General features: G+C 44.3%; 1 protein-coding gene across 2 annotated transcripts; it reads left to right on the forward strand.

The window, feature by feature from the left end:
* The first annotated feature begins 1059 nt into the window (after nucleotides 1-1059).
* LOC123119992 (cyclin-T1-4) lies at nucleotides 1060-14313 on the forward strand. Of its 2 annotated transcripts, XM_044539977.1 has the most exons (8): nucleotides 1091-1330; nucleotides 2321-2381; nucleotides 2631-2878; nucleotides 3469-3550; nucleotides 4337-4471; nucleotides 5561-5736; nucleotides 5829-5983; nucleotides 12967-14313. In XM_044539977.1, exons 3-8 carry the CDS (start codon nucleotides 2643-2645, stop codon nucleotides 13863-13865), a joined length of 1683 nt encoding a protein of 560 aa, XP_044395912.1. In that variant the 5' UTR covers nucleotides 1091-1330; nucleotides 2321-2381; nucleotides 2631-2642; the 3' UTR covers nucleotides 13866-14313. The 2 variants fall into 2 exon arrangements, with proteins under 2 accessions (XP_044395911.1, XP_044395912.1); XM_044539976.1 differs by lacking the exon at nucleotides 2321-2381 and having other exon boundaries at nucleotides 1060-1330.
* The last annotated feature ends 1282 nt before the right edge of the window (nucleotides 14314-15595 follow it).

Below are 15595 nucleotides of genomic sequence, written 5' to 3' on the forward strand. Positions count from 1 at the left end.
AGCCGGTCTACTAATCTTGGACGTGATGCCTATATATTGATCATTGCCTTAGATATCGTCACAATTATTCGATCTTCTATCAATTGCCCAACAGTAATTTGTTTACCCACCGTATGCTATTTTCTCGAGAGAAACCACTAGTGAAATCTATGCCCCCGGGTCTATTCTTTATCATATTTGCTTTGAGATCTATTTTTATTTACTTTTATTTTCAGATCTGTTATTTAAAAAACCCAAAAATACCTTGCTGCACCTTTTTATTACTTATTTTATTTCGCGTTTTATCGAGAGCTATTTATCCAATCTATCATAAATTTATCTATCTTTTTACCGGGGATGATCAAGTCAAGTCTCCCGTCAACTTACCAAATTCCGACGCCGTTACCTAGAAGGGATTGACAACCCCTCATAAGCGCCGGGTTGCAAGTATTTATTTCTTTATGTGCAGGTCCCGTTTACATAGTGTTGCTTGGTTCTCCTACTGAATTGATACCTTGGTTTCATAAATGAGGAAAATACCTACCATAGCCGCACTGCATCATCACTTCCTCTTTGAGAAAATACCGACGTAGTTCAAGCAACATCATGGCGCCACCCGCGCAACACGCCTCGTCGGTGGCGCCGGCCCGCCGCCGCGCAACATGCCTCTACCTTTGTCTTTGTCGGCGGCCTATATCTAGTCGGTGGCGCCACCTGCCTCATCTCCGCCGTCGCCCGCCTCTACATCGTCGGTGGCGCCGCCCACCTCGTCCCCGTCCTCGCACGCCTCATCGCCGAAATCGAAACACACTTAACTGAGTTAGCGAATGGGGCGCTAGTGAGAGAAAAAGCAAACAGTGGAAAGAAATGCGGTCTGTTGGGCGTTCGCGACGACCTACGAATAATTCTTTTTGCTACGTGTTTCTGGCTTTGCTTTAAGATGTGTGCATTATAATCTGACGGTGACAAATATGTTCGTTGGGAAATCTTAAAAATCTGACAAACACCATAACATTTCACGTATATAGTTTGCTTAAATTTGCAGAGGCGATCCTTATATCAATCAGTCAATAGCACAAAATAGAGAAGGGAGATAAAAATTCTGGAGAAAGAAAACCGCACTGGTATAGGGGTTCTGTTACTCTGGTTTTATCCCCCCGACGCCTCCTCTTCCCTCCCTTGCTTCTAGGCCCAGCCAGGAGAGGCGGCGGCCGCACGCAGCGGGGGCGAGCATTCCGTCGAGCCTGGCAGTAGCTCCCGGAGGCCCTGGCGCCCCGGCAGCATCCATCCTGTGAGCCGCTCCCGCTTCGCTGGCTTCGTCCTAGTCCGCAGCTGCGTCAAGGCATACGAGGTCAGTCCATTCATTTATTGCCAATCCATGTTTTTTCTCCCTAGATCAGTCCTTCATTTCTTGGGTCTTGCATTGCCCGAAGTATTGTTCTGATTTCCCAACTGAGGAAGTGAAAGATCGATCAATGGGAGGTTGGAATTTCGGAACCCTAGGGCGTGGTCGTTTGATGCTGTTGGTTGATACCGCGATGAGACGGAATACTTTGATTTTAGGTGTCATGTATGGGTTCAAATTGCGATCTTGCGCGTCTAATGGTCCCGACTTCGGTTTTGCGAGATCTCTTAGGTCTGGGTCATTGTTTTGTTGGATATGATAGATTCAGATTACGGTTTGGAGCGCTTTAGATCTGTTTCACTTACTGCATGCTTCGGTTAGGCTAAAATAACAACTTGCTGGGCTTTGGGGCTTTTGATACCACAATAGCAGATGTCCAATGGTTATTGGCAGGGGCGTAAATTCTGCAAATATTGCCTACCTGTCCACGAACACTTGGTCAGTGATTCTGGTGTCCTGTAGGATTCTAAGCTCGAAACAGGGTCAGGGTTTGGAACGATCTGTGAATGTCAGTTTCTGCAAATGTGTTTGACCAGAAAAAATGGAGTCACACAGATAGCCAGTGGCATGTGTTGGAATAAAGGAAGCAAGAAAATCAAGAGGCAATGGTTATTTGTGTGTAAACAGGTCATTCACGGATTCACCAGATCACAGACTTACTGTAGGTCAATAATTAATTCCGGGCTGTCCTTATTAACCAGTGGATACCCTTGGCTGGTAGATATCAGCATGATTAAGAAAAAAAACCATAGGGGTTTCCCCTACTGTTTGCCCGTAAAAAAAATAGCAGCATGATTGTTATCCTAGACATTTGGATTGATCACACCTATATTGTTCATATAGTAATTGTTTTTAGCAATTTATGCTTTTAATGCTATTTGCACCTAGTAAGTTAACAGCGTGGATTATTTATACTTGTGTATTTTTGACTTGCAGAAACTTCTAAACTGCTTATTTTCTGAATGTCAGTTGTCCTAGCCCATCGAATTACATTCGAGTACATCTCTTCCCTGCATACGTTCGTAACGGCATGTTCTACTAGACGAATTCTTACCAACAGTTCAGTTATTGGGCGTGCTGACTTATTTGTTGCAAACAGGCCCTGCTATCTGCCAGCTATATTTGATCTTTACTATTTAGCTTGGCAACAGGACTATGCTTATCAGTATCATGTTATCATGTATCTTTTTTCTCAGTAACTGTCCTAAAACTCACGACTACCTTCGTCACTGTGTGCTGAATGTAGTTGGGAGCTTACATGGCTATGCTGCCAAGTGATTCGTCACATCATGGAATTGTAGAAAATAGCCCCTACAGAATTACAAAGAGCGGGAATAAGGAAGCTGGCAAACTTAGTGCTTCATGGTATTTCAGTAGAAAGGAAATAGAAGAGAATTCTCCGTCCAAGAGGGATGGCATTGATTTAAAGAAAGAGACTTACCTTCGGAAATCGTATTGCACTTATCTACAAGATTTGGGGATGCGACTCAAAGTGTAAGATATTTTATGTCCTTCTATGCATTTATTGATACTGTAGCCTGTTGGCTGACTGTCCCTTAATTATCCAAAAAAATAGTGCTCTGCTTACCATGTTAAATATTTCAAAATGTGTGTTTATATTGTCATTGTATTGTAATTGCTTCTCCTGATGTGTTTTTGTTTTATACCAGCATATATTTGGTCCAGAGATATTCAATTGTTTGTCTGATAAGATAATATTTTACTTCTTTATGGAGCACTCTTATGGCAAGCACATTTTTTCTGAATGAACTGCTGGCTGGTTTTTTTCTTCATAAATACGATAAATTATCATATCATATGAAAATGTCAAGATATACTGAAAATATGCCCTGTATGATGGTGGTCTGTCATTTTAGATTTGTTTTGGGCAATGCATGTTTGTATGCATTTTTTCTTTTGGCCCTTGAAGGCATCCATACTACGCATCACATCTTTAATAGTTTGCAATCGCGATAAAAATTGCTGTGCTCGTATCTTTAGTTTTTATGACACGCGGAGATAATGCCACAACGCTTGCTGGAATTATACTGTCAACTTATGCTGAATTTTTTCTTTGTATGTAGGCCACAAGTGACAATTGCTACATCTATTGTGTTCTGTCACCGTTTTTACCTTCGTCAATCTCATGCAAAAAATGATAGACGAGTAAGTGTTAGTCAATGACTAACTATAGTCCAATTTTTAAATATTTGATGAAGTGCAGCTCCTAACTTATATAACATGTAGATACTTTATTTGAGTTTATAATATTCTGTTTTTCTGCCTCATAGTTTAGTTTGAATAAAAATAACAAATAGTTTCTATCTCCATGGTTTTCCAGTTTGGTGATTGTTCTCTCCATACAGAGGCATTAATAGTTAATAATACACTTCGTACTTCTCCAGTCCAATAGAAGTTGGCGCTGAAGCTAGCAGCAGACTCAGATGTCAAAACAACTTGCACTTTAGTGAACTGTAGGGGGTGGTTATAAAGAGTAGGTATTTTCTATAAGGATAAGATGCACAGATGTACATCCTCTTGGTGCGATGTGGGGATTTTTAGTTTAGAAGAGCCTGACCTTGTTACTAAATAGCAGTTCACAGGTGGGCACACCATTTGATCAATTATGCGGGGTTGAGGGTTTATCATGAATATTTTGGCTGGTACAGCTCTCAAACACCCAGCACAGTTGATTTAGGCCCTGGTACTCTTAAATTATTGAACGTGAAAGCATTTGAAATCACCCTATCCATGAAGTAGTACCAAGCGTGTTTACTGAAATAGGAGTGCATGTGATTTCTTGTGTTCTTATCTGCAGCAGAAGTGGTAATGGTGTGATTTTCCTCTATATGTCTTGACAGAATATTAGTATTCTATACTATTTGTTATGCAGTTATTCTTATTTTTTCATGGCGAATGGGCAAATGAAGTCTGAATCTAACATCTGTACAGACAATCGCTACTGTTTGCATGTTCTTGGCTGGAAAAGTCGAAGAAACACCTAGGCCTTTGAAGGATGTCATCCTGGTTTCTTACGAGCTTATTCATAAAAAGGATCCTGCTGCTGGTCAGAAAATTAAGCAGAGGGTAATGTAATGGATCCAATTGGATGCTTCTTTTGCTATGGATTGTTCTTTGGTGAACCTTTTTCCCTTTACAAAAGTTGTAGCATGACCTGATTTTACCCTATAAATCTTGTTGTTCTCATACAATAACAGAAAATAACTTCAGAAACATAGCAAGTAGAAGGCTGGCTGTTTCTATCAGAATCCTAACCTTTTCTCATCAGTATATCATTTATTTTGGAATCGTTTTGATTGCATCATCATCTGCTGAAGTTTACCAGCTATATATTTTACAATCAGCACCCGGCTAGTTTGGTTCTTCTCTTGTGTTTGGAGGAGTGCTGAATCATAGGATTTATATCCTCGTATGATCTTGCCGTTCTCTAATATAGCTGATACAAGGAAAAATAACAGATGTCCTTTCCTGTAAGCAAGTAAGTTCGCTCTATGATGGGTTGGGTGCAAACCGAGTATAAAATAATTTTGCTCTATGATGTGCACACAAAGTATTTTCTGGTAGATGCTGTATACTGTATTTTTTGCCTATTACGATTGAATCATAATCATTGATGTATGTGTACTTCTCAGTTTGGTAATGCGTGCCTCTGAGATCCATTTTTGCGTTGGTTTTTGTGACTTTTGAGGTCTACATGCTACAAATATTGATTCCTAATTATTTCTGGTGATGATGATGATTTTTCTTGTGAAGAAGTTAATAAACAAAATGAGGATGGCCATAAATAGTTGCCATTGCATGCTTCCATTTTCAGTTTGTGCTTGTTCGAAAAATTAACATCTGCTGTGTTAATTTGGGTGAGTGAATGCACTGTATCTGCCACATATTTGTGAAGGTTCCATTCAACTGTATCGGTACATATTTGTGCAGGTTCCGTTCAACTGTATCAGTAGTTCAGTACACTTCGCCTATCGATGCAGATCTTTTTCTATTGTAGTTACCACTGTATCTGCCACATATTTCTGAAGGTTCCATTGTGTTGGTACACTTATATTCTGTCGATGTAGATCTTCTCTGCACCAGTTCATGGTTAGTTCAAAGTGATTTCCTCTGGGAATAATGCTTGAACAAACTGTCTACTACTGTCTTATGCAGGAAGTATATGATCGGCAAAAAGAACTCATTTTACTTGGGGAGCGAGTTGTACTTGCAACACTTGGTTTTGACCTTAATGTGCACCATCCTTACAAGCCCTTGGTTGAAACAATAAAGAAATTCAAGATTACTCATAATGCGCTTCCTCAGGTTGCCTGGAATTTTGTCAATGATGGGTATGCTAATGCTACCCTTGTTCTTTTTAGCCATACCAGTATTCAGTTTATATGTCTACTAGACCTCCTTTAAAAGGGTGTGTACTGTACAGGCTGCGCACTTCACTCTGTTTGCAATTCAAGCCCCATCATATTGCAGCAGGTGCTCTCTTTTTGGCTGGCAAGTTTCTCAAAGTGAAATTTCTTCCAGATGACGGTGAGAAGGCTTGGTATCAGGAGTTTGATGTGACACCAAGACAGCTGGAAGGTTGGTTCCTCTATGCAAAGTCAGTAATTCGAAATTTCCTTCTGCTTTGTTTGGTTTGTTTCTTCTGTATTTCTAGCTTCCTTGCTGTACAGTGACTACTGTTGTGGTTTAGTACATCTTACCACCGGGACTCACCTTTTTATGTGTTCCTGTGGCATCTGGGTTTTAGGGATACAAAGAAAGAACTAAAGTAAGCGTACAATGACTTGGACATTTGTGAAAATACTTCATAGTGTGAAACTGATCTTTTTGCAAGTACTATTCTTGTTGAGTAGCTAAAAATAAGGATATGTACAAAACTTTCCTGTTAAACAACCATTTGGATGTGTCTTTGCTTCATTCTAGCTAAGGAAATGATTCTGCACTCCTGGGCGTGCGTACTCCTGTGCTTCATGTACCACATAGATATTATACTACCCCTTTATCATTTTAATATGCTTTATTAATAATTACCAGATAGCGCAAAGTGAGTTAAATAAAAAATTCCATTTGAGTCAATGTGTTCCAGATCATTTGCTTGTAGACTGCCTTTTCGTACGTAAAATTGTTATGTCAGGACCCCGATTCCAAGTCACATCGATCTAGCCGGTAACACCTCATATCACTTTGCGGCCTCACGCACGGTATTCCCACGGGTGTCGCCTTACCATGGCCCGGGACCGTTTGCGTCTTTTAGCTCACGTATATGATAGTGTCGCTAGCATCCATATGACAGAGAACCCGGGCCGACATGACTAGTCGTGAACCCAAAGTGGCACTAACTTACGGGGACAGGCATACATGAATCAACATCGAGCATGTCGGTCAGCAGCGTGCGAATCCGGGCTGTAGCACTGGGCTAACAGGACTCCGGGAACCCGGACTGTAGCAGGCTAGGCAGGACTCCGGATGTCACCGCGTGACATTTCCCCGAAGGGACAGACACAGGAACGAAGTGAATCACATGCCGGCCAGTCAAGTGTTCCGGAGCAGTAGTGCTGGGCTAGCAGGACTCCGGTGAACCGGGCTGTAGCGGACTACTATGGCTCATGGAAGCACAAGACTACATTTCCCCATAAGAGAGGCTACCAAGGATAAACAACTAGGTTGTCGGATCCCACACATACCAAGCATTTCAATCATACACACAATATGCTCGATATGTGCAAATACAACATGGCATCACAACAAGACTCTACGACTCAGAGTATTTATTCATTAGGCTCCGAAGAGCCAGATATTACAAACATGGGTCTCATGACCCAACATTCAGAGCATACAAGTCAAAGCACATGCGGAAGCTTAACATGTCTGAGTACAGACATCTATAAATGAAAAAGGCTGAGAAGCCTGACTATCTACCAGATCCTGCCGAGGGCACAAGATCGTAGCTGAGGTAACAAGCTAAACGTCGAAGTCCACACGGAACTACTAGCGAGACTGACGTCTCTCTGCAAAACATAAAATAAGCAAACGTGAGTACAAATGTACCCAGCAAGACTTACATCAGGACTATCTATATATGCATCGGTATCAACAAAGGGGGTGGTGGAGTTTAACTGCAGCAAGCCAGCTTTGACTCGGTGGCTATCCTGAACTATGACTGCAAGTAACTCTTTTGAGGTGGCGCACACGAGTCCACATATTCACCATATCAATACACCACTATGGATCCGCTCCCGTCTCCCTACGAGAACGCCATCCATAGCACTCACGCTTATCTTGCGCATTTTAGAGTATCCACTTTCACTTGTCTATGAACTGTACAGGCGACCCAGAAGTCCTTTACCGTGGACACGGCTATTCGAATAGATCATATTAACCCTGCAGGGGTGTACTTCGTCACACACGCTCTCGCCACTTACCACCATGTACACCTCGTGTACCTCGGCAACCTTCAAGCGGAAGCCTGGCGAGGGAGTCGGCCACGACCTGACTAACCACACAAGTCTCTCGTCCAGGTTTATCGCCTATTCGGGTTCCATCCGCAAGGAGATCCGGCCGGGGTGTCGCTCACGGCCCCAAACGATGTGAACAGGGTTCCCAAGCCCACCTCGACGGATGGATCTACGCTTGGTACACCGTGCCACGGTGCCTAGTCTGTCCCAAGCCCACCTGTACCGGGTACCACTTGGTAGACTACTAACACTACCTACAAACACCAGAAACTAGTTGCAACTCCTGGACAGAGATCAAGTTGATTAATAAGTCGAGAGGGGCACTTAAGCATTCCAATGTGTGGTTGTAACTGTTCATGGATCACAAACACAGAACTCAGTTCCTGAGGACGGTTTCAATGAGACAACCCACCATGTACTCCTACATGGCCTCTCACCGCTACCTTTACCAAATCGTGTTCACACACTTAGCTCTCAACAGTAGGACATGTTCACCACATTCCAATTCATTCCCGATGAATCAGACCTGACACAACTCTAAGCAATAGCAGGCATGACAAACAAGCATGAATGAGTAGGCACATCAGGGCTCAAACAACTCCTACTCATGCTAGTGGGTTTCATCTATTTACTGTGGCAATGACAGGTCATGCAGAGGATAAAGGGGTTCAGCTACCGCAGCAAGTAACAGATAGATCGTTGTTGTCCTAATGCAGTAAAAGAGAGCAGGAGCGAGAGAGTGGGATTGTATCGGAATGAACAAGGGGGTTTTGCTTGCCTGGCACTTCTGAAGATAGCATTGAGTCTTCAGTAGTGTCAACGATCACAACGCCGGAACATCGTCTACCGAGAGGGGACAAATACCGGCAACAGAGAAGAAATACAATCAATGCAATGCACAATATGATGCATGATCATGACATGGCAATATGCTGTGGTTTGGGCTAATGCAACTAGCAGCAAGTTAAATGGAGTTGGCTTGAATCAAAGATTCAAATTCAAACTCCATATGTGATTTCTTAAATGCCATTTAATTGAATTGTCCTAAACAGTAGTCATAAGTTGTTCTAACATGCATGGAAATGGTACAGATGGATAGATTGGATTTTTCTGATCATTTTTCATATATAAATGTTTTCCATCTGAGTTATAGATTATTTTCTATGATTTTTAGAAGTTTATAGGATTTTCTGGAATTCCTGAATTATTTTAAATCCAGAAAAAGATTAACTGCGTCAGCACTGCGTCATGCCTGTGTCAGCAGGTCAGCAGCGCTGACCAGGGTCAAACCTGACGTGTGGGGTCCACACGTCAGTGACACCTGGTGCTAACCCGCGTTGACTAGCACTTTGACCTGCTGCGGGGCCCATTGTCAGTGGCTAAGGGCGGCTGAGCTGGCAGGGATTAGCGCTAATGACTGCGCCACGTCGGTCCTCGCCGGAGTTTCGCCGGCGACAACCAAAACTGCAGCGGCAACTCGCCGGACTTGAGCTACAGACGGCGGCTGGACGCGCGAAACCCACCAGGAGGTAGCCCACGCTCTTCCGCATCCAGAGGAGGTGTCAGAAGGTCGCGGGGTGGCCTGGTTCGCCGGCAGCGAGCACGAATGCGGCGGCCGGAGTTCGGGCACTGATGGTTTAGGCGCTACAGCGCGTTTCGAGGCGAACTGGTGGGGTCTGCGGCTTCCTGAGGAAGCGCTGAGCACGCCTACGTGCTCTGGTGCGACGTGCGGGTGTTGCAACCGCGGCGGCGACATGGCCGGCGGCGGGGAGCACTCGGCTCCGGTGGTTGATGCGGCTAGGGGGCAAATCAGGCAACGAGGCATGGGGGAAACGGTGCAACGGCTCACCGCGGTTCTTCTGGTGCTGCTGGCGGGGCAGGGGAGGCACGGGGTCCGGCGAAACGACGGTGGGGATCACCGGCACCCGAGGTCGAAATCGGCGGCGTTGGAGATGCAGCAGAGCTTCTGGCGCCGTGTGACTCGATGGAGAGGACGACGACGTCGTGGCGGAGCTTCTGGGCGCGTTGGTGAGGCGAGGGGAAGGCGGTGGCCGGTGGTGGCGATCGGCGGCGACGGGCTCGCTCGGGTGGCTGCGGCGCGAGCGCTGGGGGGGAGAGGGAGGAACCAGAGAGGGGGGGGGAGATGCAGGGGTGTCGTGGCGCTCTTGGCGCCCTCCAGCAGCAGCGGCGGCAAGCAGGAGGTGGCCGCGCGCGTGCTGGCGTGCGGAGGCCACGCGCCCCTGCCTACTGGCGTGAGGTAGGGGATGACTGGCATCTCCAGTGGGCTGGGCTGCTACAGTAACGGGCCAAGGTAACTCTCTCTCTCTGCTTTCTGTTTCTGTTTTCTATTTATTTCTCTGTTTTGAATTAGTAAAAATACTAATTCATTTTGTAAGATCCTGAAAATAATTGTGGGCACTTTTGAAACTATTTCCAACAGCCCTCAAATGCTTTCAAGATTATTTGGACAGTTAAAATATTTTATAGAATTTAAATGTCCACATTCAAATACTTATGATTTAATTCAAAAATCCAGAATGTCCTAGAAAAAGTGTGCACCATTTTGCCAGGGGTTTTAGCCCAATCCAGAAATGATGAACATTTTATGAAGGCATTTTGGGATCATTGAAAATATTTCATTGTGACCCTAGTTGGATTTCATTTGGTGCTAGGGTTTGAACATCCCCATTTCAAGTTTAGGCAAAATTTAAACATGATGCACCAACCAAGCTAGTCCAAGTGCATAGCAAGGTTAGGGATGTGACATGTTAGATTTTATAAACTAAGGGTTCTGATGATGTTCTTTTTATGAAATTTGTATTGAGGTATCTTAGATAATTAATAAGGTATATTGAGAATGATAGAGAAGTATATTTAATGTGAGAGTACATACTCCCATGAGCGCAGAAAATCAGTCCTATATATATTACTTATAAATTTGAGTTGGTGGTGGTGGTGCTCGGTTCACCCCCCACTCCATCCAAATCCTCCTCGCCCATGCAGGATCCGTTGGATCCTCTTTGGTTTGTAAAAAATAATAATCATAAACAAACAGTCACAAGTAATTCAATCGTGGAGTCTCGAACCCCACTGGACCCTCTTTGGTTTGAAAAAAATACATCAATAAAACAGTTACAAGTAATGTGTCGAGTCTCGACCCCCATCGGACCCTCTTAGGTCCCCTTTGGTTTGTAGGATTTTTGTAGGAATTCTGTAGGATAGGATTTGCAAAGGAAAAATTCCTTTGAAGCCCTTTGGTTTGTAGGAATGGATTCCTATTCCTATGTAGGATAGGAATCAATCCTTCACATTTTGGAGGAAAAAACACATTAGCCTAGACTCAATGGAAAAAATCCTATCCTATGCACCAAATGGCATCTCTTTCTCTATAGGAATTGACATGCATGTCATCTCACTTCCTATGATTTTCCTATTCCTATAAAATTCCTATCCTATGAACCAAAGAAGGCCTTATGGTTTGCGAAAAATGATCATAAACAAAACAGTAACAACTAATGCAATTGTGGACTCTCGAACCCCTCACTTGCCGCTATACGCAGCTTAATCAAACTAGCAAGTCACCACCTCACTCATGTTTTGAATGGGAAAGTATTTGATCAGTACTAGTACATGGTAGTACACAATTTCTTTTACTGCGACACCAACCAGCCAGTCAATCCGGCAATGATATTTTACCCAGCCACCCCTCCTCCCCATTCCCCGCTCTCCGGCCACCCCTCCTCCGTAATCCTCATAATCCTAACTTTCAAATTTTAAAATCCAGCCATGACATGTACTATGGCCACTATGGTGTTATTACCCTTTTATGATTATGGTGTACTACTCCCTCCTCAAAATATAAGGCGCGCGTTGACTTTTCTTGTCTTCATCGCACAACTTTGACTCTGATTTTCATTGATTATATATGCCTAGAAATTATTATAAAGACGTATGAAATAGAATTGTTTTGCAAGACAAATACGATGATACTATTGATACATGTTCAATCCATGTATTATGGTATATATTAATGGTCAAAGTCATGCATCAAGGACCGTGCAAAGTCAAGCACGCCTTATATTTTGGGTAGGAGGGAGTACTTTTTATGATGTCAAGTAACAAGTGCATTGGTTGTTGTATGCTACTAATCAAATACAACTGCAATCAGTTTTTGGTTCTGTAGCAACGCGATCATTATGCTAGTGGTGGTAATAAAGCCGAAGTCTAATTATACATGGTGTAGTTGCTGTACACAGTTTTATGAATTATTTACTATACTATCACGCGTTCCAGTTCTGACTTTTTCTAGTGACTATTGCTTCATATGGGACTAGTTAAGCCAGTTCAGTGGTTTATAGATCTGGCAAGACACTTTTAATCTCCTCTGTACCTGCCAAATAGAATATCCATAATAAAGATTATAAGGGCATGTACAATGGGGTGATTTCAGCCTTTTCCTTGTCTCAACTAAGAGATGATTTCATTCTCAAAAAATCCTAAGAGATGATCTCTTAGCGCTTGAGATAAGATATTTTTCTCCATTGTAGTGGATGCCATCTCTTACACATGTTTTCTAATTTTATCACTACATTGTTTTATATGCATGCAAAAATTAACCACTAGAGACAACATTACAAGATAATACACTGTATAACATGTTTTGTAGTCATCTCTAGATAGCTAAGAAAAGGACGCCTTCTCAATCTAAGAGCACCCGACTGTTTACAAACAGGAAACAAAGCGCATGATTTTCAGTCAGTTGCTTGAAGATTTGATGGTTCCAGAAAATCCTTTGGTCTTGTAGAATCTGGTCTGTTTCAATGGTGCTCCATAGTAGTCCTTGTTCATGGCTTTGATTCATCTTCTACTCCCTCCGTTCATAAATATAACATGTTCTAACTTTTTTTGTGAACCGGATGTATGTAGACACGTTTTAGTGTGTTTGTTCACTCATTTCAATCCGTATGTAGTCCGTATTAAAATATCCAAAACATCTTACATTTGTGAACAGAGGGAGTAGCAGTTAATTTGTAGTTGAGCTTTGGTAACATGGCGTGATAAATTCACGTCTAATACTAATGCATTTCTTTTATCTCTTGATTGCAGAGGTTAGCAATCAAATGTTAGAGCTGTATGAGCAAAACCGCGTTGTACAGTCGCAACCAACAAATGGGAATGAAGCTGAAGGGAGCTCAGCTGGTGTGCCTAATCAAAGGATCTCCGTAAAAGCAGAAGCCAACTCCGAGGAACCTCCTGTTGTGCATCATCCAGCATCCAAACAGTCAGATTCCAATCCTTCTACATCAACAGGTGTTCCAATTCACAATGGTGCTGAGCACTCAAAGCCACACAAGCAGATTGGTAGCCAGAAAAGTCTTCAAAATGACAATGGTGGCCATGAAAACGACAAAACAAGCAGTCAGAGTGGAGGTAGAGTTGATACTAGTACAAAGGATGGTTTGCATGATGGCACAAAGTCCTTGCCGAGAAGTTCCAGGCCCAGCGACAAACCTGGTATTCCAACAGAAGAGAAACCTCTTCCATCGCATGCTAGTTCCAGTGAATCGAGAGATGGTAATCTCAGTAACAGTGGTGATCCCAGTGTCTCATCCTCCATGATGGATGCCATGAATAAAATTGACAAGGACAAGGTAAAGGCAGCTTTGGAGAAGCGAAGAAAGTTCAAAGGTGATGTTGCTAGGAAGGTACATGTGATGGATGATGACGACCTACTTGAGAGGGAATTAGAACATGGTGTGGAGTTGGCTGTTGAGGATGAGAAGATCAAGCAGGAGAGGAACGATTGTAGTATGCATCAAGAGGATCACCGTAATGCTGATGGCGTTGCAGAAAATGGGGACAACAATGGTGATCAGAATGTTCCAGAGACTGCGAAAGAGGCTGAAGTTCTGGTGGACATTAAAGATGAGCATTCTCTAACCAAGAGAAATGATGGTTTCGAGCACAAGCCGCAGCACCTAGTGATGCACCAAAGCACAACGTGAGCCACCATGATGCTCAGCTTGGTGGTAGACATGAAGAACATAAAATGCCTCGACCGGAAGGTTGATGGGCCAGAATTGATGTGTAGAACCTACACTTGGTAGAATTCTCGGTACGAACATAGGCACGTGTGACTGGAGATGTAGCTGCTCTGGACTGTTGATGAGACATCCAGGTCTTCATGTTTGTACCCAGATGTTTTTGGAACCAATCAACTGATTGCAGCGGAGATTTGTTTGTGGGGCGAGGAATCTCCTGATAGAAGCATCTGATGTTTTGATTTTATGCGCTGTGGCAAAGTTACTAATTCCAGTAGCCCAATTCTTCACTTGCGGAATTTAAGACTTGATTGGATCTAAAAAGCCTCATAATTGTAGGAAGTTCCATAATTGTACACGTTTTTTGTTCCAGAGCTTTTCATTCTTAGTCAAGATCTCATCCAATTTTCAATCCGCGTTTCAAAATTTCAAAAGGCTATATTTGTGGTCGCACTGATTTTCTAGCAATGAATCTAGTGCCACAACGGAGGGTGCAACTGTGTTCGTAGTAGCAATTCATGCAATAAAAGGTTTGAACACGCTGAGAATTTCCCAAGGCCAAATGCTTTTACAACCTTGGCACAAGGTTCTCCAACTTCGTATGGCTGATTCATTGACTGCTGCTCAACTCCAAACTCTATTACTACTTAGTCAAGAGCATCTCCAACAGCAGCTGCAAAAACCGCGCGCGGGACGGTTTCGCGGCGGGAAACTCAGGCGCATGGGAAACGATTGCGCGCGTGGGAAAAAGCGGGCGGTTGCGCGCCGCGGCGCGCCTATAAATTGTTACGCCCGTCACGTGTCCTCCATCGCTCTCCACCTCGCCACGCCGCCGACGCGCTACCACGCCGCCGGGGATCTTTGGGCAATCTGGTGTCCGCCAGCGCCCCTCCGGCGCCTTCTACGCTGAGAATCGGTCCGGCGACGTCCGCCTCGGCCTCGACACGTTCGAGACCGCGCACGAGGCCGCCCGCGCATACGACGCGGCGGCGTGGCGCCTCGGGAGGCCTCGCCCACAGATGAACTTCCAGGACGTCTGGACATGTGAGCAGGTGCAGGCCATCGCCCCTTCCGCCGCGGCTAATAACTGACGCCGACCGCCAGGAACACCGTTGGCGACAGCGCCGCCTCCTCATCGCCGAGGCGGACGAGCGAGCCATGGTGGAGTGGCGCCAGCGCCGCCCGAAGGACGTCGCCAACGAGCATGCCTTCTGGGTGGAGAGGAGGGCAAGGCGGCACGCGAAACAGGCGGACAGGCGTCGTCAGAAGGCACTGGCGATATCGCAGTGCAATTTGGGAGCAGCATCATTCTTCTCTAGCGACGATGAGCGGTGGGAAGAGGCGTGGCTTGATACGTCGGACGACACAAGCGAGGAGGAGGACGACGACTCGGAGTAGTTTCTAGTTGCACCGTAGTTTTTACCTCGGACTAGTGTCTTTTTTTACCTATCTATGCTAGATGAACTATCTATGTATCACTTTTTTTATCTATGCCTATGGTTTTTTATTTGTTTTGAGTGCATAGCGCAGTTTTTTTTGCAGCGCCTGCTGGAGTGGCTCGCCGCGCTAAACTTTGCAGCGGCCGCTGGAGCAAGCGCTCCTCGCCGCGCAAAAACTCGCGAACAGCGCGCTGCAAACGCTTTTTTAGCGCGCCGCGCGTTGCGCCTGTTGGAGATGCTCTTTTGTCCCCCGCA

This window comes from Triticum aestivum, chromosome 5D (assembly GCF_018294505.1).
Source record: "Triticum aestivum cultivar Chinese Spring chromosome 5D, IWGSC CS RefSeq v2.1, whole genome shotgun sequence".
In the NCBI taxonomy this organism is placed as follows: Eukaryota; Viridiplantae; Streptophyta; class Magnoliopsida; order Poales; family Poaceae; genus Triticum; species Triticum aestivum.